At 36.5% G+C, this 26,855-nt stretch overlaps 2 protein-coding genes across 2 annotated transcripts; one reads left to right on the forward strand and one right to left on the reverse strand.

The window, feature by feature from the left end:
• The first annotated feature begins 4,724 nt into the window (after window positions 1-4,724).
• Window positions 4,725-7,469, forward strand: LOC124268433. Its single transcript, XM_046703393.1, has 6 exons — window positions 4,725-4,895; window positions 5,129-5,258; window positions 5,902-6,081; window positions 6,420-6,450; window positions 6,603-6,629; window positions 7,334-7,469. The coding sequence occupies exons 1-6, from the start codon at window positions 4,725-4,727 to the stop codon at window positions 7,467-7,469; spliced, it is 675 nt and encodes a 224-aa protein (XP_046559349.1).
• LOC124268434 lies at window positions 5,562-25,241 on the reverse strand. The gene is made up of 20 exons (XM_046703394.1): window positions 25,168-25,241; window positions 23,555-23,657; window positions 23,031-23,154; window positions 20,776-20,901; window positions 20,194-20,338; window positions 19,785-19,892; window positions 18,734-18,771; window positions 17,975-18,398; window positions 16,428-16,563; window positions 14,634-14,723; window positions 13,970-14,152; window positions 13,140-13,605; window positions 12,688-12,865; window positions 12,304-12,387; window positions 11,733-11,855; window positions 11,131-11,229; window positions 8,511-8,573; window positions 7,715-7,788; window positions 7,442-7,443; window positions 5,562-5,573 (listed from the first exon to the last, which is right to left on the reverse strand). The coding sequence occupies exons 1-18, from the start codon at window positions 25,178-25,180 to the stop codon at window positions 7,766-7,768; spliced, it is 2,526 nt and encodes an 841-aa protein (XP_046559350.1). The 5' UTR covers window positions 25,181-25,241; the 3' UTR covers window positions 5,562-5,573; window positions 7,442-7,443; window positions 7,715-7,765.
• Between the last annotated feature and the right edge of the window lie 1,614 nt (window positions 25,242-26,855).

Raw genomic sequence — 26,855 nt, forward strand, 5'->3', positions numbered from 1 at the left:
ATGGATAACAACTTCAGCATAACAGTCACCTAATCACGTACCCATAAGTAGCACTGGTACGTCCTTACCAGCAATAGACAGTTGTCTCCATGTCCTTCCAACGCATACCACATGCCTCGCAAAGAATCAATAAGTACTTTTTTCCAACTGTATCCTTAAGAATTCATATGGAAATAAATATAGCAATGAGCAATGATATATTTAGTTAATGTTCTTCTCAACACGGTCCTCGCTGTAGTCGACGCACAGTATATAGTGCTACTGAGAAACATGTTATTGCTTTCATGTGGATGCTTCGTGTAGAAGTCGTCAATAAGGGGCATTAACACGATTGTTGAAGAAGGGGGGTTCAATGCAACCTGTATCATATGTATTATTTATTCAAAAAATAATAAAAGTGTATTTGTAATTATATTGTGTCATTCTAAAAGTTTTTTCAGTGATTAAGTTGTAAATAATATTCATGCTCACGCATATCGGTTACACTTTACAATTATAGAAACAAATAAGGTGTTAATAATCACAATAATCTTCGATCTCAGCTGGCACAAAACATCGGCTGCAGACGGCAGACAAGATGAGACATATCATGTGCAGCTGGAAACGCCACGTGATATCGGTAATATACATGATATATTATATTCTTTTTCTGAAAACCATAAATTAAAGTATATTTTAAATTATCTCTCTAGCCGAGTTATAGTTCAGGAGGCTGTCTTAAGGGTTCTCCCTCACGGGCCTTGTTTTGAGTAACTTTCATTGTTGACAAATTACGAACGGAAATGGATTCTATTTATTCCTTTTTCAGAAACTTAATTCTAGCGGTTATGTCAATTCGGCCGATAGCCATGAAGTGGTATTATCCCTGTATTTGCGTTGTTTGTTGAAGTTTCTATTTAATTGTTCCTTTTCCTTTCAGTTTTCACAATACTAACCAACATATAGAGCACTGTCTTGATATAGACATGACTCACCTACACCATCATTCCAGCGTGCAATGTACACAATACTCCATTAACTGTAGGTAACTTTTACATTTTGCCGGTAATCCGCCCAATATCAATCTGGCAATTTTGCTAATTTCCAAAGTTCTTACCCCAAACTCTCGATCAGATTTCTACAGTTCTTAATTGTTCTTAATTGAGCAAAACATATTAGGTTTTATTTAGTTTATATACTTTCAATGTACAGCAAACATTATGCTTGTACATAATCATTTTTGTATGTTTTGTTACGTAAGAAAACAATGCAAACAATGACATTAAAATATATTATGGAATATTAGGGTTATAGTTCGTGTCTTTCATTGGTGTTCTCACCATGCACAGCTAACAAGAGCATCTGTACTTCAATAGACTGACTGACTGAGTTTAGTTTTACGCCGCTTTTAGCAATATTCCAGCAATATCACGGCGGGGGACACCAGAAATGGGCTTAACACATTGTGCCCATGTGGGGAATCGAACCCGGGTCTTCGCCGTGACTAGTCAACGCTTTAACCACTAGGCTACCCCACCGCCCACTTCAATAGAACATGTCATATCATATATTGAATAGCTGGTATCTACTCATCAGAGTTGCCAATTTCTACAATTATGTTTCTTATTTTATAGTTTATACACTAACTTCGTTATGTAATGAATCAATAATTTTTGAATGATATAAAGTTAATTGTAATAAGTTCAACATTTAATTGAAGCGTTATGTTTACGCCTAAGTGCATTTCGGCACACATATTCAAAGTAAATTATCCTCACATTACATATTTTTTTGTCTTATAGCTTTGTGTCTAATGGCTATATTTATATTTTAGCTTGAACAGATAATCAGCAAGAACCTAGTAAGTAAAATCATTCATAACAACAAAGCATTAAAACATATATCCATTTTGCGTCAGAAAGGTAACAGGTCAATAAAACAATCTGCCATGTAATAAACACCACATACATCCATGTTGCATCTGGAATTCTGCTGATTTCTTTGTATTTGTACCACGTATTAAATGCCTGCTTCAATTACAATGCAACTAATACACACACAGGATCAATGCCATGTGGCCTTCACAAATCTCATTTACCCGTTTACTGCTTGTTGATGAACTTATGGCGCTTACAGGTGTAGTGAGGACGTTTCCTTACCTAAACAGTGAGATGTTTATGATAAATACACAGTACCAATGGAAAGTGGCGCTTACAACTGTAGAACGTCCGTTTTCTGACTTAAGCGCCTCACAGGTACACTGTTTGCCAAAAGTGAGATGGTTCTAATAAATACGCACTTCATGAATCACATGTGGTGCTTACAACTGTAGAGTGCCCGTTTTCTGACTTAAGCGCCACACAGGTACCCTGTTTGCCAAAAGTGAGATGGTTCTGATAAATACACTTCATCAATCACATGTGGCGCTTACAGCTGTAGAGTGCCCGTTTTCTGACTTATAAGGGCCTCACAGGTACACTGTTTGCCAAAAGTGAGATGGTTCTAATAAATACGCACTTCATGAATCACATGTGGCGCTTACAGCTGTAGAGTGCCCGTTTTCTGACTTATAAACGCCACACAGATACACTGTTTGCCAAAAGTAAGATGTTTCTAATAAAAACGCACTTCATCAATCACATGTGCTTACAGCTGTAGTGTACCCGTTTTCTGACTTATAAGCGCCACACAGGTACACTGTTTGCCAAAAGTGAGATGTTTCTGATAAATACACTTCATCAATCACATGTGGCGCTTGCAGCTGTAGAGTGCCCGTTTTCTGACTTATAAGCGCCACACAGGTACCCTGTTTGCCAAAAGTGAGATGGTTCTAATAAATAAATAATAATAATAATATGGTAATGTTTGCGCCTAGAATCCAACACGATGCTGCTCTCTGGCGTTACATTATTACCCTGACGGAATTGTACTTTCAAAGCTGCTACTAAGCGCTTCGCGCGACCGTATAGGTCCGTACATCCGCTTCCCAGGTACCCATGTTAAACAGCTGGGTGGACTGAGTGCAATGTGGACGAAGTGCCTTGCCCAGGGACACAACACAGTATGAGACCCAGGTCACAAATTCTGGTGTCTCCACCGGGATTCGAACCCCGGCCTGTGGCGTGCGAGGCCAGCATGCTAACCACTACACCACTGTGCTCCACTTCACATGTGGCGCTTACAGCTGTAGAGTGCCCGTTTTCTAACTTTAAGCGCCACACAGGTACCCTGTTTGCCAAAAGTAAGATGGTTCTGCCAAAATCACAGTAAGATGTTTCTGAATAAGCGCCACACAAGTACCCTGTTTACCAAAGTGAGATGGTTCTGATAAATACACTTCATCAATCACATGCGCTTACAGCTGTAGAGTGCCCGTTTTCTGACTTATAAGCGCCACACAGGTACCCTGTTTGCCAAAAGTGAGATGGTTCTGATAAATACACTTCATCAATCACATGTGGCGCTTACAACTGTAGAGTGCCCGTTTTCTGACTTATAAGCGCCCCACAGGTACCCTGTTTGCCAAAAGTGAGATGGTTCTGATAAATACACTTCATCAATCACATGTGGCGCTTACAGCTGTAGAGTGCCCGTTTTCTGACTTATAAGCGCCACACAGGTACCCTGTTTGCCAAAAGTGAGATGGTTCTGATAAATACACTTCACACGTGGCGCTTACAGCTGTAGAGTGCCCGTTTTCTAACTTAAGCGCCATAAACCTATACAGTTGGTAACAGGCGCCCAGAGTAAATATACAAGATCAGTGACCTGTAGCAAGTCCTTCTTGAACTAGTTTCAACTCGTGTCGTATATGAAACTTAACGAATTCCATCTAACATGCTGCCAGGAACCTCTCAATGACACACCGTTGTTTTCCCACTTGTAGCCACCAGCCGAAAATATAAGCCAGCAATCCCAAGAGAAATGCTGCGGCTTGGAGAGCGCCATGAGAAAGGTAGATTTAGACAGGAACATTTGCTTAAACCTACCCCGTCATTATCCTCCAACCTACTCACATAGAAGGGATGCGTCCCAAAAGGTTTAGACACTTTGTAAATGGCATGTGGCGCTTACAACTGTAGAGTGCCCGTTTTCTGACTTATAAGCGCCACACAGGTACCTTGTTTGCCAAAAGTGAGATGGTTCTGATAAATACACTTCATCAATCACATGTGGCGCTTACAATTGCAAGAGTGCCCGTTTTCTGACTTATAAGCGCCCCACAGGTACACTGTTTGCCAAAAGTGAGGTGGTTCTAACAGAGAACAAAATTCGAGTAAACGCGTTTTAAGAGTCATATTTTTGAAACCTTAGAGCCATATGAAATAGTCTAGAGTTTAAACAATCATTTGTATTTTATTCGCCTACAGAATGATCCCAGTGGTGCCATCTCTGCAATAGTGGATGGACTCTATTGTATGAAACATTTGGAGGACATCGAAGCGGGAGGCATCTTTAAATTCCGATTTGCGCCAAACTGTGTGCCCAACACGAGAAGGTATGGTGATAGTAAAGCGAGTTGGTATTCGTATATACTCTAGCATTGTTTCAGCTGAATATAACGGTTATTTTTTTACATAATTAGGTCTGTGCGCAGCATACGGCCTACAATGACATCCAATCATGCAACATGGTCACACGTGTGAACTGATCTGTATCCACTCTCTAAGGCCATGGTTGCGCCGTAAAGTCGAACATCACACTATAACTATACTGTTTAGACATTTCTTAGTATTAGGACAAAAATGAATCAAGTCACTATATTTTCCTACAGGCAATTTGTCGAGGTACCCTCTTCAAAGGTAGCATTTGGGGAGGGGAGCTCACTTTGGGAAGTATTCGGAGGATTCCCCGATGTTCTTGTGCTGGCCACTTTCGCACATGGCTTTGTGCACAAGGAGCATTACGCTCAACAGGTGAGTATTTACCAAAAGCCAAAAGTCCTTTGTAAATGAGACATTCTAAATATCAACAGCTCACTTTTTGCGTAATATTGATACCATTCCCCGCTCTGTAATTCGTGCTTTTTATGTCGTTAGTTGAACTTATTCACGAAGGAATAAGCACAAGATGTAAATTTTGCCACAGCACATGTTTTTGGCCGAAATATTTGTACACACATTGACGTACATGTCCAATATATTATCAGCTCATCAAGTTGGGCGAAACAGCCGAATCTTTAGGCGAGCGTTTCGGCATCCGTGCCTCCACTGAACAGTCAGTGGAGGATGTGGTAGCAGCAGCAACGGAAAGGATCCTAGCTGGTCCCAGCATGCCCAGTGAGTATTTAAACAATTATGTTTAGTTTTCCATTATGTTGATGACATCTGTGTATATATTTTCTAGGACTCACTGGTACCTACTTGCAGTGGCACCAGAGAATGCATGGGTTGCTACAAGTAGTACCAATGCCATCTGTGTATATATTTTCTAGGACTCACTGGTACCTACTTGCAGTGGCACCAGAGAATGCATGGGTTACTACAAGTAGTACCAATGCCATCTGTGTATATATTTTCTAGGACTCACTGGTACCTACTTGCAGTGGCACCAGAGAATGCATGGGTTACTACAAGTAGTACCAATGTTGATAACTAATGCATATACATTAAACTTTATATTGATGTTCAATTAATCTTTTCAATAAATATCCCATGTTGTTGTTATATATGAATGATTTACTGAAGTTGACTCAATTTCATAAGCGTATTATTATAAAATATTAGGAGCTATTCGTAACTTTGTTTCCTTTCTTCTGTGTATCTGTAATGAACAATGGTTAGGGTGACTTTGCAGTGTACGGACCTATCTGAAAGCGTTCCACGTTTTATGAACTTTCCCCCGTCTTGGTGTTCGATTACTTCTAAGCGGGGCGTTATAAAGCTTAAACAACCACTCACTGAACTAACTTCTGCAATCCAGACATCGGAACCATTATGCTCATTGCTGGGGCACTAAAGAGGGAGGTGGTCGTGCACATGGAGGATAGAAAAATTTCAGCACCACCGTGCACATGTTTGGAATACTTTGAAGGCGAGGAGGTGCATGTGTACGTGGACAGAGGCAGAAGGGCCTACTATCTGACGACAAAAACTGGTGATGGTATAGAAACAAAACTGTAGTCTTGGAAATTTAAATACTTGCAATGTTTGTTTGCTTGATATTTAATGCCGCACTGAGCAATATGTCAGTTTTAAGATGGTGGTATGTAAATAATCGAGTCTGGACCAGACAATCATCACTGTTTATGCTACTCGCCTATTAGAATTATGTATTCATAATTGTGTTGCATGAAGATCCTTTCAGCAGATAACGTTGTTGAAATTGAAAGGGTTTTGTAACTTTTAGTTAAGGTATATGCAGCGATATATGAAACAAGAGATTCCAGCTGTAGTCACCTGTATACCTTACTCACTGTACAATGGCGTCTCTTGTTGCAGAAAAGACCCACATCATGAAGGAGGCGAACAGGTATGTACTAGGTAGTTATTAACATGTCAATCAAGAGTCATAATGACTAGATGTAACTAAACATACAAAAGTAAAGAGAAATTTTCATGATTAGTTTATTCCGTGACCAGTTTATAACCAGCATGATAACCTGTACTTTATTCCTGCTGCAGATTTGAAACAGAAGATCCTGACAGAAGGTGGGCAAATTTCGAAAACACATAAACTGCCACTGCATCCGGCCTGACCTAATTCATATAATGCTTAACAGACAAATATAACATTTTAGAAGAATGAAAGAACTTACATCTCAAAGTCTTTGATAATTGTTCCAAAGTTTGTTATCCTGCTTTTGTCGAGACGATTCCGGCCATAAAGAAAATCCTCTAAATAAATGTTAAAGAGAAAACTTGACCCAAGGAGGAAGGCTTCAGGGACAATAAATATATGCAACTATCTTTTTCAGAGTCATACTTTATAAAAGGCTTTTCGTAACAGCAACAGAACTCAGAGCTGTTATGGCTAATGAATGGCTTGACGACCATGTCGTCGACACCCGTCTTTGGTAACTATCTGCTTTGTTAAAAGAGAAAATATATTGGAAATATACCAGCGGAAAGATTAACTTTCAGTACAAGTTAGCAAACACTTACAAAACATAAGAGATCCCTTTACTCAAAACCGACCAAAACATTGCATATCATTGTGCAATTCTATTCCAAAGTTCACTTAGGTATCGTTCTGGTGTATAAAGTCTTGGAGGTTGTCATTTATGAAAATAAAATTTAAAACAAACGTTGTTCGACCTTGCCAACTCTTTGAATAGTTCATCTTTGATAAAAGCAAAACATTACAAGCTCTTCAGAAAGATCAACAATTTATCAATATTTTATTGTACATTTAGCATCTTCAAAGACGAAAATGACGCCGAGACGGTGGTCATGCTGGCAACCACGGGGATTCTGCTCCAAGCTAAAACACCACAGTACCAGTCAGTATCTGTTTCGCGAACATCTTGTGTCATCACTAATTTACAGTGATCTTTTACTATGTATATATTGTTTGTTGCTATTTTGAGTACGCCCAAGGAAGTTTGGCAGATAAGCAAACTCATTATTCTTTAGCGTTGACTATCGTGTATGATCGTAACTAGGTCGATGTTCCCCAAAGTTCACTCATGAACTACAAACTAAATGTTTGGGCCGAGACATTAAGACCCCCATCCCCATCGTTGGCAAATAACCACAATGCATTGTGTCACTGGGCTATTGTGTACATGGATTACCTGATCCTTCACGTGAAGATCCTGTCAACACTCCATTGTTTACAGGTCACATCACATGGCAGCACGTGTGTGTCCTATACAAAAACATTTGTTTTTCATATTCAAATTGTGAGTGGCACATGCTAACGGCAGGTCCTTAGATAGAGTCAATTATGTCCATAATTTTCACATAATCAAGACTAGATATTCTATGACTTTTGATGTTTCACATTTATGATAAAATAGAAAACTGGTTTATGTTAACTTAGAACTTATGTTTTCCAATCTGATATATCTTCTTACTACCTATAACATTTTCATCTGAGATTCCCTATTGTACATATGAGCATGACCAATTTCTTTTCTTCTCTTCCTAGGAAATTGAAGAAAATGACATGCTTCCTGGGGAACATGATTGTTCCCATATGCACAGGGTAATCATATGTACCGTATTATTTGTCTTTCATATTCAATTACTGGGAGTGAAAATTACCTAAACAATAATATGTTATTATCACTACCTGTGTGCAGGAATTACTACAGTTAGTACCATTGGCAACTGTGGATCGTTTTTCTAGGACTCACTGGTACCTACTGTCAGTGGCACCAGAGAATGCATGGGTTACTACAAGTAGTACCAATGCCATCTGTGTATATATTTTACTGGCAGTGGCACCAGAGAATGCATGGGTTACTACAAGTAGTACCAATGCCATCTGTGTATATATTTTACTGGCAGTGGCACCAGAGAATGCATGGGTTACTACAAGTAGTACCAATGCCATCTGTGTATCTATTTTCTAGGACTCACTGGTACCTTCTTGCAGTGGGACCAGAGCATGCCTGGGTTCTCTGTTCCATGGGAGGGCGGTACCGGGTGCTAGAGAGGAACATAAAACGGTAACACTCTGCAACATGTAATCTCTGTTTAATATTTAGCTTCACTTAATGTGTGACAATACATTTATTTAGATGTTATTAAGATTACCAAGATTAAACATATAATATATCTATAGCATGTCAGCACTATTCCAGCTATGCAGTTGTGATCAAGTGTTGGTCAGCATGCAAAACCACTAAAACCATGTGCAGTAATCCATGTCATCTTTTTGGTTACATGCAATTGGCCAAGCGCCTGACCAATCGATTCTCCACAGTGGTTGGGTTCTTACACCAACAGATAAAGGAAGTAAATGTTAAGACATTACTGCTCTCATTTCCACATTCATTTCATACACATGAGTATATAAACAATATCAGGAAAATATTCTTTACGAACCTATCAAAAGAATGAAGATATCATAATTTCATTGCAGACTACTAGGAAAGACATGTATCTACCCTAAGGTAAAGTCGAAGCTTCAATTCAATGTATTCATCAATTTTACACAAGCATATATATACACACCCGTGCATTAATTAAGCACCATATGGCATAATGCTGCAGAAAAGTTAGGGTGTAGCCATCAATTTGATCAACCTACAGTTAAAGAAGCTTTATCCATTAACAGGTTTACAAATACCACACATGAAATAATTATTACATTCACTTTTCAAAATAAGGTAACTTGTTTTAGGACGGGAAAACACACGTTTCTGATATAGACAGTTATCCTAATTAAAGTACTACGTTATTTCAATCATGTTTTCGTTTTTAAAATATTATATGCTTGCTCTGTCAAATTATCAATATTATTTTTCGGAAAGTGTGTAGATTTTCATTTCATACAAAATTAACTGGCAAAAATACAGGGTGGTGCTTACTTTATGCACGGATGTATATCATTAATAATCCAACAGTTTCAACAACAAATTAGAAAGCAATCACATTTAAGATATTTGATGAAATGTATTAATACTTCATTCTCGAAAACGTCTTAAAAAACATGCTGGTGTTCAAATGTAAATTATCATATCAATAACAATTATAATTTCTAGGTTCCTAAACAGACAAATGGCCGAGACTGTGGCGTGTTCACAGTGATGTATGCTGTGGGTCTACTGAAGGTACACCATCATGTCTGATATTATTAAACAGCAATTTCTCTGAAATAAATCAGTGAGATGAGTCAGTAGTCAAAATAATTTAGTTGTTTTTTTTTTTAGTCAGTAAAGGACATTTTACGGTAATCTATTTGAGTAAAATGTGACTATTCTTACATTTACAATTTTTTTGGTTTAATTTTATATGTTAAATGCAGAGTACACCCTCATCCAACACAAAACAATTTCTTGTACAAATTTACAAATTACTAATGAAACTGTTTTGTGCCTTTTAAGGAAAGCAATTGGAGCCAAATACAGTGGCCAACACTCGTGTCATCTGACATAGAAGACACGGGGAGACAGCTCATACATGACACATTAATGAAATGGTGCTGTTGAATACAAACGTGAGTATGCCAGAAAAGGAAAACAATTTATACATATATAACATTATGTTTCTTTGTAAAAACATCTCTATTCATAGTGAATCAATATTAAAACCCTAAATGTGTTGGTGTTGCTATACCTGGTAACCTGATGTTTTTTTATATCTGTAATGTTTTACAGACAAAATACATTCAACATGAGCAAACTGAAACAATTGTCAACGTGAGTAGAATACATAAAACTGAATAACCACCAGCATATACATATGTACAATACGGTGGAGAAACTCTATGTATGTGCAGCTCAATTCAATTTGCATATTTATAATGCAAGAAACAAAAAGTAGGGGACCAATGAGACATCAACATGAGAGATCAGCTCTTACACAAAATTACTCAACAGCCTCTAGAAACACAATGAAAAGTATCTATTTATTTGTGAAGGCACTAGGAGAAACTTAAGGTGATATTCTGCATAGGTAAGGTCTGTTGAAGCAAGTGGACTTGAAATTACCAAATACCAAGTGTATTTCTTGCTGACAATCATTATACCAAAAGACATTTTGATAAATGACAACTTAAAGCAATAAATGTTAACCTTACATTTTCAAAGTTTGATTTTTTCTCAGATGACCTCATATTTTCTTTAATGTGACCTGGCATTGACATTGCAGTGTACTAAGTAAAGTACCATGGATCAAGGGACATAACAATTTTCAAACTCAGCCTGTAGGTCTTAGATAAGCATGCAGGAAGCATGATAGTAACTTCAGTAGCTTCTGAGAAAACTTGTCCCCATTGCACACACAATGTACGGAGTTGATAAGAATGGAGCAAAGGCCATAACTCTGTTTGGATGTACAGTGATGGTCCTGTTTGAACAATATTTCAAAATGAAAGTTCTTATTTATAGCGTTGAATACACTTTTGATAGAATTTGGAAGAGGGCAGTATACTGTTTTAGTTTATTTTCTTGCTTTGCTGCCATTGATACCATGCTTCGAAACCAAACATAAAATTTACAGTGTGACATAAAATGGTCTACATCCATGTATGAAAGCATACTTCTTAATTTATTCAATGTAGCATTCCGTTGTTCAGCTACTTGAGTATTCATGCTTCTGTATTTATTGTATTTTGATAGATTGTATCCATCATGACAACCTGCAAACAAAAAGTAGGTCAATGGATGACTTCAGAATTTTATTATCATAAGAGGTATGTAGCCAGAGACTTATGATGGTTACCAAACCAAAATATGTGAAGTATTGACAATTATGCTACTGTCACAGAACAATGCTGTGCATTCAGACAAGGATAAGGTTACAGGTATACTACCACCAAATGGTTATATTACCAAACATATTGCTGATGAAATAAATAAATGATTGACAAAAGCATATATGTAAAAAACAATGACATACACACAACATTACTGATTCATGAAAAAGTGCTTTTTAAAGGTATTGGTAAACATTAAATGATTCAAAAGACTAAAACCCTTCATTTGAACTTCATGTATACTGAAAATTAAAACACAGACAAAGGTACCAGTTCAATGCTTGCCTGATGTTTCAAAGCTTGTGTATACTGCTATTAATATTATGATGCATTACTGTCATGATTTACAATAAATCATAATGAAAACTGACTTTAAAAAAGGTTACCTTTGTGATTTGGCCAGTGGAATCGGTCAACAACAAACCAGGTGTTTTTGAAAAAACCTGGATCTCGGTTCATACAATATGCATGCAGGTTACATACATTGTCATAGATGACCATCTTGGGAGCTGTGAATATAGATATGCTGTTGAAATGTTTTGGTCATGATAGGCATTAAGAAGTTGCGTATTTAAGTAATATTTTTTATATCAACTTATCTGTTGTCTACACACAGGCGAGGGCTACACCTCACCTTCTCGAACTACATGCAAACTTTGGGCAGGGTGTGTGTACATATACAAGTTTTATTGTCATAGCTAACAGCAAAGTCATGATTCAATTTAGTTCTGATTTATTCTGAGAGCAACATTCAAATAAAACATACTCTGATCACAAACATCATTTTCTGCATGATAAAACTAGTGGTTTCAGCCATACCAGGGTAAAGAATATATACATGCTGAAAAACAATTGAGTGAACTTTATTTACCCAAGGCTGTAATTATCAATACATGTACAAGACAAGCATGCAATGACATGAGCTCTCTAGAAACTGAAAGAAGGATATCAACTCACCTTTCTTGAACCGTGTACGGAGAAGGGTGAAGGGAACATTTGGGGACTCAGCATCCTGCATCATTCTAAATCCATAGCACACACCTACAAAAGATGTTTTTGTGAACAGATTATAAGCATTCACCCCAGATTATAACCCTGCATGTTAATCCCATAATTGTGTTATTGGTTTATTAGTTAAGGACTAGAAAAACATTTGAATGTTTGTCATTATTATTACCTTGGGTGACCTTGATATTAATAGAATGTCTTTTGAATGAAATCACCTCACTTAGTATAATGTATTGCAAGTATGATAAAAAATATTCAAGTTTGTATTGAGTTCTATTGCATAAAACTTTATGATGAACTAGTTGATGAGACATAAGGCCAAACAACATTCACCATGTTGACAGGATAAAGTGAACAATCCTGGGGTCAGTGAATGATGACTCCCAGGACTTTTCCTGCAGGGTCCCCTTTGGTTCTTGTCATCCAAAACATATGAGCCTCTCCGGTTGCAGACATTCAGTGATGGAAAGTACAGGGTCCTCATGTCTGGATGTGCTTCTGATTCAGAAATCTATGAAATAAGATAAATTACTTTATAAGGTGAAAGTAAAAATCCATTTAGTTATATTTCATGAGAAAATATAATGAAAAGTTTATGTAATTCTGGGCTACACAAATTCAAAATTTAATACTAAGTGATTCATTAATAAGAAATTCTTGTATCATGGATATGGAAAAGGTATTTCAGGTGCAGATTACTTTCGACGTACTCCATAAAATAACATCTATCAACAAGTAACAACCATTTAACAATTCAAGACGAAGACTGAAATTGCTGTACATGCCTCTAAATCATGTTCATCGACCTTCAAAAACTGACCCACATTTTCTACAAAAGCAAGCAACAGGGGACGAACATAAGCAGGAGTTTCTGAAAAATGAGACAGCAGTGAAAAGAGTGTTGGGACTTTATCTTCCAAAATGGCCATGTAAGAGATGTTATGTCTAAAATTTGCCCCTTTAGACTCATCCATGAGAATATCCAAAACAATTTCATCTTCAATATGAATTAAAGCCAACAAAGGATAATCCGAGCTCAAGGTACAAATGATAGAACTGAAAATTTTGGGGCACTTTCCATAATGAAAATTTGAACCAATTTCTGAAAACAAAGGCTCCAAAAAGGGTGTATATGTGGTCAGCAGCGTCTGAAGCTCCGCCATTTCCTGTTGGGTGAGGCTGCGAATTGTAAACTGCCTCAACAGCTTTCTACAGCTCTGATTCTTGATAAAGACCCTAGAGCTGAAAGTAGTATAAACACAATTTGGACATAAAGCATTTGTCACAAAAGTAAGTGTTCAAAGTTGGGATCAGGATTGTGACATATAAGCAATACGAAACACGTATAATAGCACCTCAGGTTTGGCTGCATCTATGTGAGAATCAACTTGTGTTTAACATCCTGACCATGCTTGATGTGCACTTGGTGACAAGAATTGTAGATATATAGTACTCAATAACATTGCATAGAGTTTTGTTCTGTCATTGTTTCCACCCATGTGCAGTGATCCTGGCATGACTATATAAATAATATAATTCTAGATATAAATGCATATCTATATTAAATCTGTGGATACTTTGTCAACACTAATAATGAAACTGTTGTGTTACTTATCTTCCATCCAGATTCTGTGGTTCTTCTTGTGGCATCTTCCAGTCCATGTGGGTGTTTTTGATCCCCAGGGTGACACCATCCATAATGACTACCTCTGGTGACTCCCCACAGCAGGGGCACTGGAAGCCCTCCTCATAGGATATATCCAGCAAGTCCAAGTATGCATACCATGCATATCGGAATCTTAAAGACAAAGTTAATGTTGTGAATGTATGTGTTGATAATTCATGTTGAAAATATATGAATAATGAAGTTATTGTGTATGTGAGGTCAATTTCTGCAATGATGTACCTCTCGTCATGATTACCTATGATAAACACTATTAACAAAATGTTCAAGGTAGATCATCATTTCACACCATCTTGGCTTTAGGCCTGTGTTAATAAATGTTTTGTACAGACATGGATCAGTTTTGGGAACCGAATCTGAAAATTTAACATAATTTTAGTCATTGTATTGTGACTTCTGAGATTGTTGATACTGATTTGATTGACAAAGGAACTTGTTTCCTTTTTACAGTAGGTGTATGGATATCAAAATTGGGCAAAATACATGAATATATGTATGAATAGACATATTGGGTAACCCCTAACATATTGAATGTTGCATGATTTGACTTGTTGTGCAAGCCATGACAGACAAAAATAGTTGTTAAAACATAAACCTGTAGTAGGACAGTTGGTTACTGAATTCCTGATCACCATTTTCAGCATGCTGCCACACCAATGTTTTATAAAAAGAAGACAGTGTTGTTCTGTAAAATAGAGGAATTTAGATAAGTGCTTGTATCCTACACAACTATATCAACAGAATGATAATGTAATTTTTTAAGTAAAATTGATATTTTATACTTATCCTGACTCATGATCTTTTGCTTATTTCCCTTTCCCTTTCGAATGGTAGTAGAACACTTGAATCCCTTGATGTTCCCGAAGCGGACGTATAAATACTCACCCACGTGTTACCTCCCTTCCTCTTTCCCTCTTTCAGCTGTGAAATCACAAGTGTCTTCAACGGGGAGGTTGGGAGGTCTTGTTCGTCATGAGTCAGGATAAGTATAAAATATCAATTTTACTTAAAAATTTACATATATTTTCTTTTCATGATCTTTTGCTTATAGAATCCGTCGGAATAGGTGGTGGGTCAAGCCACTGGATTCAACAGCTGTCCTTAAATACGTCCTGTATCCCCCCCCCCCCCATGGGAACTGCGAACGGCATTTCCTTGGTCCTGTTCTTCCAATTTGCGTAGTAACTCGGGGGGACCACTCCTTGTCTTACTTCAATCTCAGACAAGTTGAATCATGCTGATTCATGTGGTTATAGATAAACTAGTATTCTCCTGTACTAGATATCTTATAACAACCCATAGATTATGAAAAGGTCTTTTTCAAACACAATTTTATACTGTCCACACGTGTAGCTGGAACACTGCTGGGTTCCCGTGGACTTGCTTGGTGTGCGGATGTATCAGTAGGTTTGGCCAATATGGAAGCTTGATTACTGGGCTTCCTAGGTTTTCTATTAGATCTGGAAACCATGCTCTCGCTGGCCAAAGGGCGCGACCAAAGTCAGTTGTAGCGTCTGAGTCTATTTGATCTTGACCAATACTTTTGGCAGTAGTATCGGGGGTGGAAAAGCGTAGCCGTTTAGTCCTTCCCACGACATGCTCAGTGCATCTGTTGCCCAGGCTTGAGGATCTGGAACTGGTGAGACGAACGTCTGTAGTTGTTTGTTGAACCTCGTGGCAAACAGGTCTATGGAAGGGAATCCTATTTCCCTTATGGAGCATCCATTCCGTAGGTGACAGGTGTAGTGGGGGTGGAAGACTGCAGTCGTTCCGAACTCTGACATCAACGTCTGGTACCTCTGGAAGCTCTGGGGCCGCGGTCTCTTCCTGAGTTTCCCCTGTAGTTTACAACACGATGAAAACACGACTCAAAGTCAATATATTTTAACAAATTTGTACAGATACTAGATAATGATTATAGCAAAATCCATACACAGCTTAATTTAAAAGAATAGGCCTAAATAGAAACGATAAATTGCCGTATACGGGACTCCAGTGTTCGCCCAACCATCCGCTTGGGCGAAAAGGGAGAGAGCGACAAGTATGGGCACGTCACATGGTACGTTTGCGCGGGAAAGAGGAAGGGAGGTAACTCGTGGGTGAGTATTGATACGTCCGCTTCGGGAACTTCAAGGGATTCAAGTGTTCCACTACCAATCGAAAGGGAAAGGGAGATAAGCAAAAGATCAGGAGTTAGGATAAGGAAAAATTTGTATATTTATAGCATATGCTGTAGATAATGGCAGGGCAATTACTGCTGCTTTTGAAATATGATTTATGCAACATTTTTTGTGTGAGTTTAACATGTTAACACTCCAGTTTTATCTGAGATTAAATAATGATTGCGGAACTTTCAATGCCCTATGAAATGTAAAAATTCACATATTACCCATCTGTGAGGAACTGTTTGGAATACTGTCGAAAGACTTGGTGTGAAACCATATAGGTTCCCATGTTGAGAACATGCTGATCCCCACCATCAAATTCTTTTGTTCTTTGGCAGTTGCTGCACTGTCTTTCAAAAACTTAACAAATTGGAAAAGAAACATGTTTTCTTATTATACTAATAACCTGAATAGCGGTGTCCTCTTACTTAGCCAGATTCTGTCAAAACAGGTCTCTCACATAGCCAGAGTGGGATTTGGCTGTTAGTTTCAACAAATTGCTCACCTAGTGAGATTAGTGAAATTTGTAATTAATGTGAGATACTTGTACATTGATATGGTATTATTTGAACTTTTTTTTGAGGATTTGAGGTAATGCTCAATTGGTGACATTAGTGACATCTGTATTTAAGTGAGATACATTGATATGGTATTATTTGAATTCTTTTGGAGGATTTCAGGAAATACTCAATTAGTGATATTAGTGAAATGATTTTAACTAGTCCAAGATTATTTATGCAAAAATATTTATTATTCCGAGCACAAAGATTTAGGCCTCTGGTTTCAAAAAGACGCAAATTGGACTGCACAGATAAATTCAGTACTCCATCAAGTTTCACCAATCATTATCTTTTTATATGTAACAACTATGATGCTATAAAAAACGATTTGTTTTCTTTCAAACATGGATATAGCATAAATGACGCTCCATATGGTAACCTAGAAGTACCTAGATCTAAACATCATATTATTATAAAATCAGTACATAACTTTATTATCACTTTAAGAATATTTAATCAATCTTAAGTTTTCATCTAGCCCTTTGCAGAACTAAAAGTATTTTTGCTGTATGGATGCTATATTGCATGCTTAATATTGTTTATGATATCATGTACTTTTGTAATAATGTTATGCAATACAACTACAAGTCGCATAAATGTTATTTTGTCTGGACAGGCATTATTATAAGCTTTTTGCTTGTTTGCCGATACAGTGTGGGAACAATATATCAGAAATAGATATGTTTAAATCGAATTTTCATATTACAAAAAACGCACACAGACTTGCATACATCTTAAATAATGTTACATTGTAGATATCGACTATAGCCCATGAACAAAGGCTCATGCTTCAGTGGCTAATTCTTATTACCTGGCTCGCATCTCTCAGTCTCACATAGCCATAGTTCTATGTTGTCTTAACAAGACCTTTTTGGTTAGACTCTGGCTGAGTGAGAGTGAACCTGAATAGCACTTAAACCTTTAAAGCAAGTAAAAATGTAAAAAGTAACAAAAGCCCTATCGTTGTTCTAGTTGTTTAACTAGTAACCAAATGTTGATATACTGGTAGGACAAGTGAAAGAACAATTTGAAATTGTGCATGAATTTGTTAATATGCAAAAATAAACATTGATCAGACAAATGACCAAGTGTAATGTTCTTCTTTTCAATAACATGTAATTTAAACCACTTACATGAAGCTCAGGTTTTTTTCTCAATTTAGACATATTGATGTTTTTGTAAACTGGAATTAAAAGGAAACATCTGCATACCTCTAACACTGGATGAAGTGGTTGCGGTGAACATCATTGAGTCCAGGCCATCTGTGAGCTCACCCCAAGGAGATCCACAAACACAGATGCCTGATGTGTCTGGGGCAAAACTGTTTTCATATGTTCCTTGAAAACTAGACATGCTGAAATCTATTTTTTTTTTTGATATTGGATAAGGGACATATCGTGCCCTGAAAGATGGTTTTGATGACAACAGCTCTTTCAGTACCTCAGCTAATGAGTGCCCAGAACACTTGATGGCATCTGTATGTGGGCATGGTGCCTTTTTGCATACAGAACATGCTAATGAGTGCCCACCTTGAAAGTTTAAGCTGACAATGGCATATGACTCGTTGGATGAGTTACCGGTAGATATGTGGACACACACAGCATGTTCTGTTGACAAAAGGGGATATAACTCCACCTATAGGATAAGAAGACAGGCCTGAGACATGCGAAACATTTATAGGCATTAAGGCACACAATGCATAATGTCCTAAAAAAACATAGTATGCGAAATTTAACAGCTTGAGATTACAATAGTAAGATAAAAACATTGATAAACAGTATTTGTGATTTGAAAAAATGACTATATAGTATTATGATATAAATAATCTACTTGTGTACATATGGGTACAAAATGATTGAATTTCTAAACAAAATATACAATAATTATCATGTTTTCTTTAAATTCAAGTAAACATTTAAACATTTACATGTAATTGTAAACCTGAGCCAAAAAATTTCTCGTGAACTTACATGATCATTGGACTTGCAATATTGGTGATCTGACACATCTAGATTAAAAGAATAAATATTGTATGAAATACAACAGTAGTTTGCCAAGATTCATAAAATTACATGTGCACTTACACTATAAAGTACATGTAAGTGGTTTAGGCTGTACAATATATTCCAACTGGAACAAAACACCAAACAGGAAACGGAAGGATAAATTCACAAACCAAAATATTCTATGTGAATCTCTTAAACACTCTTTGAAATGTAATCAATGAATGATACAGCAAGCATGCACATGGCATAATGGTGCTTTCTCAATACCAGTATAGTGTATTATACATAACATTATAGCTAAAATACATGGAATTATCATGAAACGGCCCTCCCATTATCAGAAATTTGCGGTCCGCTGCAAATGATATTGGGACCGCTCAACCTTAACGACGGGCCACTATCAGTTCTGTTGTCAAGTGACGTCATGGTTCGACATTAATTGTCTTTCGACTGGCAGATATTCTGGGTCAAACAAGTCAAAGCAACCCAAATTCCCGCTTTAAATAGCGGTAATATTGGCTTTCTTGTTGGTGCTAACCTTAACAAATGCACTATTAAGACTGTTGATGGACTAAAACTGAACACTGTCATAGTTTGGCATGTTGCAGGCTATGGTCTTGTCAAAGGCCAAGGTCGAATATGGTCACTTTCTGTTGTGACGTCACTTGAATTGTTCGATGACGTAATTGCATTCGGGCAGTCAACCCCGTCAGAAGTTGATTTGGGTAAACTTAGTCAAATTCCTTCATTGTTTCCTTTTTCTTTTCAACACAAATTCCATGTATTTTAGCAATAATAACGGTAATGCTATTTTTGAGGGCATTATCATTTGCAGAAGCCCTCGGTCTTTTTCAACTGCCCTCCTTCGTCGGGCAGTTAATGGAAGACCTCGGGCTTCTGCAAATGATAATGCCCTCAAAAATAGCATTACCCTTATATTATAGTAAAGCCTGAGGAATACCTTAAGCAATGTAACTAATTTTTTAGCAGAAAAAAAAATTGGGGGTTCAAATACCATTGACAGAATGGGAATTGTAGTCATCAGTCGTGATGGTGCTCCTTAACAGCTCTCTGCATGCCTTGATATGAAGACATTCGACATGATTGGCATGCTGATCTAAATCTGCAATAACAATCAGAGGAAAGCTAAAAACGTTATTTGCTAGTAACATATGTTTACTGTATCATGCAAATACCAAAGCAAACATCTACAATGAATGCTAAAGGTAACAAGAGATAGTAAGCCTGTAATTGTAGAACATTTACTTTGTTTCACTACTTCAGACATAATATGAGGTGGATGCAAGTAACAACAATAATGATTTGGTGTCTTGTATTTAACTGATATTTAAGTACATATTAATACATATGAATGTTATAAAGGACCCATAGCTTTTTACATTTCACAAACTAACATAACAAACCTTTGATTTCTTGGACTGAGCAATTATACGGTTGTTCAATGGCAAACACCAGTGTCTCCCTTGCCCTTTCACACTGGCAAGCATAGACCCAGGTATTTCCATCACAACACGTAATGTGCCGTCTCCGAACAATGTAATAGACATCCTAAATACAAAAAAAATATGTAAAGGTTTAGTGAGACATGAGACATAAATTGATAAAACAGATATGTTAAATAATGAATCTAATTAGAGGTAATTGGGGACAAAACATGTACATTTAAAAACCGATGTATAACTTGCTTTAAAGCTTTATCTAAGATACATTATTAAGGGTAAAATGTGTTCTAAGGATGGGAAAGAAAGAGAGATATGTAAAATTACATAAAACGTTATTGCATCATTAACAGGGGAGAATATAGGGCCATGGCGCTTTAGCTGATGTGGATATAAAGAAAATCTTCAGTAAACATTTTATTGTAATGTACAATAAATTTGGAAAAAAATCTTATTTCTGAGCTTTTGCAACGTTGGGTGGACAATGAGCCATGAAACAAAAACCATTTGACAATGGTGAGATGTAATATTATAAAACTGAACAACCTTCAATTTGTTACATGTCTGGTCAAAGTCTTGCAGGGCAAATGCAGTGTGATGGGGGCTGCACGGAGACAGGCCTTTACCCTGTATCAGCAGGTGCTCATACTGCCTTAGTGGTGTGAGTGTATACTGAAAGGCAAATCAAATAGACAAGAGTCATAAGAAGATGACATATACCCCCAGTATGATGCAATTCGGACATGGAAAATATGTAAATAGCAAAGGATACCACTTCAGGGTGAGTTTGATATATCTATGAAGTTTAGTGGAAAAATATTTAACGGTTTTCAAGTTATGCTCCGGAAACAAAATGATTACGTACAGACTGGACGGACTGAGACATGAGGTGTTGACTATAAACCCTGGCATAAAAGCATAAAAATGGGTAGATAAATTCAACTTTCTATAACATTTTCTGACGGACCCTTGGGGGGTGGGGAAAATGACTTTCAGCATTTTAGACAGGTGGACCTGTGTTGACCAAGGCCTGACCCAAGTTAACACTGGTTAGCTGATGGTAACCATTTACATGATACTCTGATTGCCCTTGGTTGCCCATGTAACTGCTGAACACGTGGGGTGTGGTACCCTGGTTAGCAGCCTCCATGTGACATGCAGTAAAGAAAATTAGTTTCAATTTTAAATTCAATTATGAATAAAAGGATTGTGTTATGTAAATGTTGGTTGCAGAACAGTGTACAACAAGGACTGGTGGGCTTGGAGTGAGTATAATGTGTCTGAGTTGGGTATTCATGTTAACTGTGGCATGGTAAGTCTGGGGTAGTACAAACAGTCATGCATACACACACATGTACATCGTCATATGATCGAAATATTCATAATTACAACTCTAAACCTCATTTTATTTCACCTGCTAATTCATGGAATTATCTTCCCCAAACTTTTATTGATGTTTTTGACATTTAGTTCATCTCTGCAAAAATTTAGTAAATGGGATTAGGAGTAAGTTTAAGAAAGGCTTGATCTTCCCCAGAACTTTTATTGATGTTTTTTACGTTTAGTTCATCTCTGCAAAAAATTAGTAAATGGGATTAGGAGTAAGTTTAAGAAAGGCTTGATCTTCCCCAGAACTTTTATTGATGTTTTTTAACGTTTAGTTCATCTCTGCAAAAAATTAGTAAATGGGATTAGGAGTAAGTTTAAGAAAGACTTGGGTTAGTAGACATTTAGAAAGTGATACTTCCTGGAGACATATAGTTAAAAGTTTCGAAGGGAATGACAGGTAGAGGGAACAACGAAGTAATGGTTAGGCTATGCTGATATATTGCAGGCACATAAAATGTGAAATAGATAATAAATGTAGTTGAAATGCTTTTGTATACAAATATTATTTAAAATAATTAGTAAGGAGGCGTGACAACCAATTACACATTCATGGAAAACACCCCATGACATTTAATCATTTTCACTTATCTGATAAATTTGTAAGAAATGCTTGCACAATAAAATTTAGCTACTACCTAATTGTTTAGTTAAAATAGATGGGATAATATAGTTCATATGAATACACATGGTATAAAAATTGGCAAATAAGAACATTTCTGTTTTCAGAAAATGACATTCAGACATAATAGATGCTGCTTATATTCTACACAGTAATGTTCAACTAGAAGAGATAATGACTTCTAATTTGTTTATGCTAATAAACTAAGAAATTATTGGTAATAAATATACTGATGGAACCATAAAAGCATCCCTTTATATATTGTGGCATTTTCACCCACAAAGCATGCAAAGAACTTGGAAAAGGATATCAGGACACTTGTACTTTCATAGGTTCCCTTATTTGTTTCCATCAGTATATATGTTATTCAACACAGATACATGACCAGAAATGATTTTGGTCACCAAACACTATTCTAATGCAACAAATCACAAATTGACAATCACGTCATTGACTATTTGTATACGATTCGTTATTGAAAATATAATATTACCACACAAGGGGACATCACCTGCAAAAAAGTACGAAGAAACCACAAAGCATCGCATTCTTTGGTATATAAATAGACCTTATAACATACAGCCGAAAGGAAGTTCAGTTAGGTTTTGAAATGTACAGGACCAAAAGGAACGCATACTAAATTGCACACTGATCATGTGAAAATATATGAATGGCTGAAGGGGTGAGTTTGGTTTAATGCGTTTTAGAAATGTTATTATGTAATACAAAACAATTATACAAAGTGAATTGCCACTAGCTAAGGAATTTAGTTCCTAAAGTTTCACATACCAACCTCAGATTCAATGACTGTTTTAGGAGTAGAGAGTTCTTGATCAGACGGACCCGGCTGTTGCTGGTGATGAATTTGCTGATGCTGCGGTTGTTTTGGGCATGTTGACTTTGAAGCCTTCTGTGCACTAGAGGAATTAAAAATAAAAGGAGACACTAATGCTTACACAGAATAATGGAGCTAAACAATAAAGCCTTCATGGCCAATGGGAATAGATTATTTTTCTGGGAAGAATGGAGATATGACACATCAGAATGAAGAATAAGGACGATGCTCACCATACACTAGCTACTGAATAGTGAGAGAGTGAGTGAGTATAGTTTTACGCCGCTTTTGGCAATATTCCACACTGAACTAATGTGGGGGAAACGAACCCATGTATTTGGTGTGATGAGCGAATACTTAAACCCCTCTGCAACCCCACAGCCCATAGCTACCGAATAAATATGATAGCTGACATGACAACTGTAATAGCTGCTGAATGTATAATAATAATTAATTATGATAATAATGAATATCATATTTACACAGTATCACCCTTCCTTAAATTCCTCCTCTTTCTTGAAGTTTGACTCGGAACGATTATATTGTCAAAGTCCTCGTTCAGCTGGAACCGATTTGGGATTATGGCTACAACAAATAAAAAATAAAAGAATTTGTAATGATTAGCCCATGAAACACTGATATATGGGATATATGTAATTTTAACATATGATCCCTAATTCTACAAAATATACTGTGTTGTTGACATAATTGGACCCTATAATACTCATATTTGGTAGCTATATTATGCAAAATATTGAAGAGATGATTGGACCTTATATAACATTGATATGAGGTTTTACTTCTACTCAGCACAATACATGTGTTTCAGTGTTAATTAAACCCAAGCACTTTGACATATATTCACTATATTATGCAAAATATAGTTTATTCAGCAAATTTACTGCCAAAATGTAGTAACATTCCAGGTTACTGAGTAAGATCTATCAGGTTTGGGAAACCTACCTATCGGCCTATAATAGGCCAAACGGGATATAATAGGCCGTTCCGCCTAATTTGCTACAGGCCGATTGGCCTTTAATTATGATATTCATCAAATAAATTTGAAGTGGTGAATTTCCGCATGAGGATATTAACATTATTCAAGTTTTGATGTGCTAAGGTTTTCATTCAAACCCTTTTTGAGCATTTTCATCACATAATAAAGAAGTTTGGAAATTGCTAATTTAATATAAGACTATAACATTTTTGACAATTTTCACTGAAAATTAATGACATAGATATTCAGTTTTAGTTGTCAATATGAAAATCTGTGCAAAATTGTGTTCTTAAATGAAACATCTTTTCCTGAACATTATATAAATTTCCATTTTATCCAAAAACTTATTTTTTGTCAAGCTGAGCAGGTTCATAACTGTGCATCTCCAGGATCTAATAAAACCATTTCGTGCGGAAATTGATAGTTTGTGAACTGTTAATAATAATGGTCAAATATAGCCTGATCGGCCTACAGCAAAATAGGCAGAACGGCCTATATCCCGTTCTGCCTTTTATAGGCCGATCGGTAGGTTTCCCCAACCTGTCTATTTGCTAGACGCAAGTTAGTGGCCAAATGACTCAAATAGTTACAATAATCAACAGTTAAATAAGGGCCAAGCTAAGCAGGTACTAATGGCAAAGTTTTGACATCATTTGATGACTGGTTACATCATACCTGTCAACTCTCACGCATTTGGCGTGAGTCTCACGCTTTATTGACAAATGTCACGCTCCCACGCCTCCAAATAATAATCTCACGCATATCTGGTAGCCAAAAATAATTTCAAAATTAATACGCATTTTCGTTCGTTTTTGCGTAAAGTTGAACATTGAAAGAACGCCTGAATGAAGAAGTACTAAAACGATGTTTATGCGAATGATTCGGCTTATTATTATTTATTAGCATGCATCTTTTAGTGTCAAAATAATGCCACCAGAATGCTCCAAATGCTCCTGAAAATCACTAAACTTCATTTTCGGGGCAGGGGCCTCCCCAGGGCATCGCCCTCAACATGACCCCGGCTTATTTTTTCGGTCTCACTCTAAACAATCTTTAGGGGTTGACAGCTCTGTTATATGTTATATCAATGTAATTTACCTGCATGATTCATCTTGAATTATCCAACGGTGGAAGCGGAAGTTCAAATATGAACATGGATTACTCCCTTGTTGATCCGAATGACACCTTAAAAAAGACGACATTAATGTATATTTCGCAATAATATAGTAACACAAATATCAAAAAGCATTTTCACAAGTTTTTCATAATGTGGTTATTAGATAATGGGTTAATGCCGATGTATGTGCGAAGTGTGAGATTTGAAATACTTTAATATGACAGGCGCGTAAGTGTGGCACTTAGCCATATTCCAGGCTGCTTTAATACATGTGTCAGCGAAGCCGCCATTTTGTAAAAAAACGGTCAACGGTAGTGATGTCATACGCCAACATTGTTACAAGTACATATTTGGCAATTTCTTTGAGGTGAAGGTCGGTTGAAAAAGCGTAAACACAATCGCCATGTCCCACCGATTACACATTCAGTGTTATAATGTATATTTTGTGTATCATTCAGACATTTTTTCATGAAACTAATTTCATTATCTACATTTAGCCTTGTTCTATATCATATCCGTGGATATAGGGTATATGGTTTTTATTTTTTAAGGTTTTTGTTTGTTTGAATAATATTTACAAAAGAAATTGACATAGTGAGTGTAGTACACCATATTTTAAACCCTTAACAAGTATTAGAAGAACAAACGTAGGCATAACTGCAACATGTACTTTAGGCCTATCATGTGCAATATTCGCCATTCGGACCAATATTACAGTTTCATATGAACACGTTAATGAACAGCGATTTAATTTAACCTGACAAGTAAAACTGACAATATTAATGAAAATGATTTAGATATTTTATGAAATGTATATGCACCCATATTTAAAGGAATTGTGTTCATTGAATTGGTTATTCATTGAATTTGATGTATATTTCGTTTTATTTGTCAAAACAGTGATTCACTTTCATTGTTTTCGATAATATATCAATTCATATTCTTATCCTAAAAAATCTATTCAGGTGTTGCGAAATATCCTTTATCATTTACGTTAAATTGATGCCAAACAGGTACGCGTGTTGTTCATATTAAGATACACAGTCAAACCGGATTTATTCAGGACATTATTTAAATGGTAAAATCAGTCATTTTAAGTTCTGTCGAAAGAGTGGTAAATTCTCAGATAGAAACCCGAAACCTTTTATACAATTCATGGAAATTAGGAAATATAGGTGAACGTCGCGATACATATGACGTAATCAATCTTTTCATAATTCCAACATGTCGTAGTACTTTTAATGATGCCAACACCGCGAGAATACAAAGAACTAAAATATCGGATAGGGCAAAAATCGCTATTCTCGTTATTTCAACTTGTCATCTTTTCTTATAAATTGTGAAACTACCAAAACGTATCCGTCACATATAATCTTTTCAGTAATTCCATTACATTTAAAGATACGGCTAGTACTCGGTTAATAATGATGCAAAATGAGTCAAAATACATCTACACAAACAAGAGAATATGTGAATCAAAGAACTAATTTACATACATAGAGGCCATATCGGATGTTGTACCTTGTCATCTTTTCTTATAAATTGTGAAAACTACCAAAACGTATCCGCTATTCTCGTTATTTCTCATGTTGTACCTTGTCATCCATTTTAAAGATACGGCTTATAAATTGTGAAACTACTACACAAACAAAGACGTATCCGAACTCAC

The sequence above is a fragment of the Haliotis rubra genome, unplaced genomic scaffold (genome assembly GCF_003918875.1).
Source record: "Haliotis rubra isolate DU_JTF1 unplaced genomic scaffold, ASM391887v1 Scf138, whole genome shotgun sequence".
Classification (NCBI taxonomy): Eukaryota; Metazoa; Mollusca; class Gastropoda; order Lepetellida; family Haliotidae; genus Haliotis; species Haliotis rubra.

Coding starts and splice junctions, on each gene's coding strand:
- LOC124268434 (XM_046703394.1), bottom strand. Junction 18,772..19,784: donor CAATTCCCATTCTGTCAATG/GTATTTGAACCC, acceptor CTTTTAATCTAG/ATGTGTCAGATCACCAATAT. Junction 18,399..18,733: donor ATTGCAAGTCCAATGATCAT/GTAAGTTCACGA, acceptor CTTATCCTATAG/GTGGAGTTATATCCCCTTTT.
- LOC124268433 (XM_046703393.1), top strand. CDS start 4,725: ATGAATCAAGTCACTATATTTTCCTACAGGCAATTTGTCGAGGTACCC. Junction 5,259..5,901: donor AGCTGGTCCCAGCATGCCCA/GTGAGTATTTAA, acceptor TCTGCAATCCAG/ACATCGGAACCATTATGCTC. Junction 6,630..7,333: donor ACAGAAGATCCTGACAGAAG/GTGGGCAAATTT, acceptor TTGTACATTTAG/CATCTTCAAAGACGAAAATG.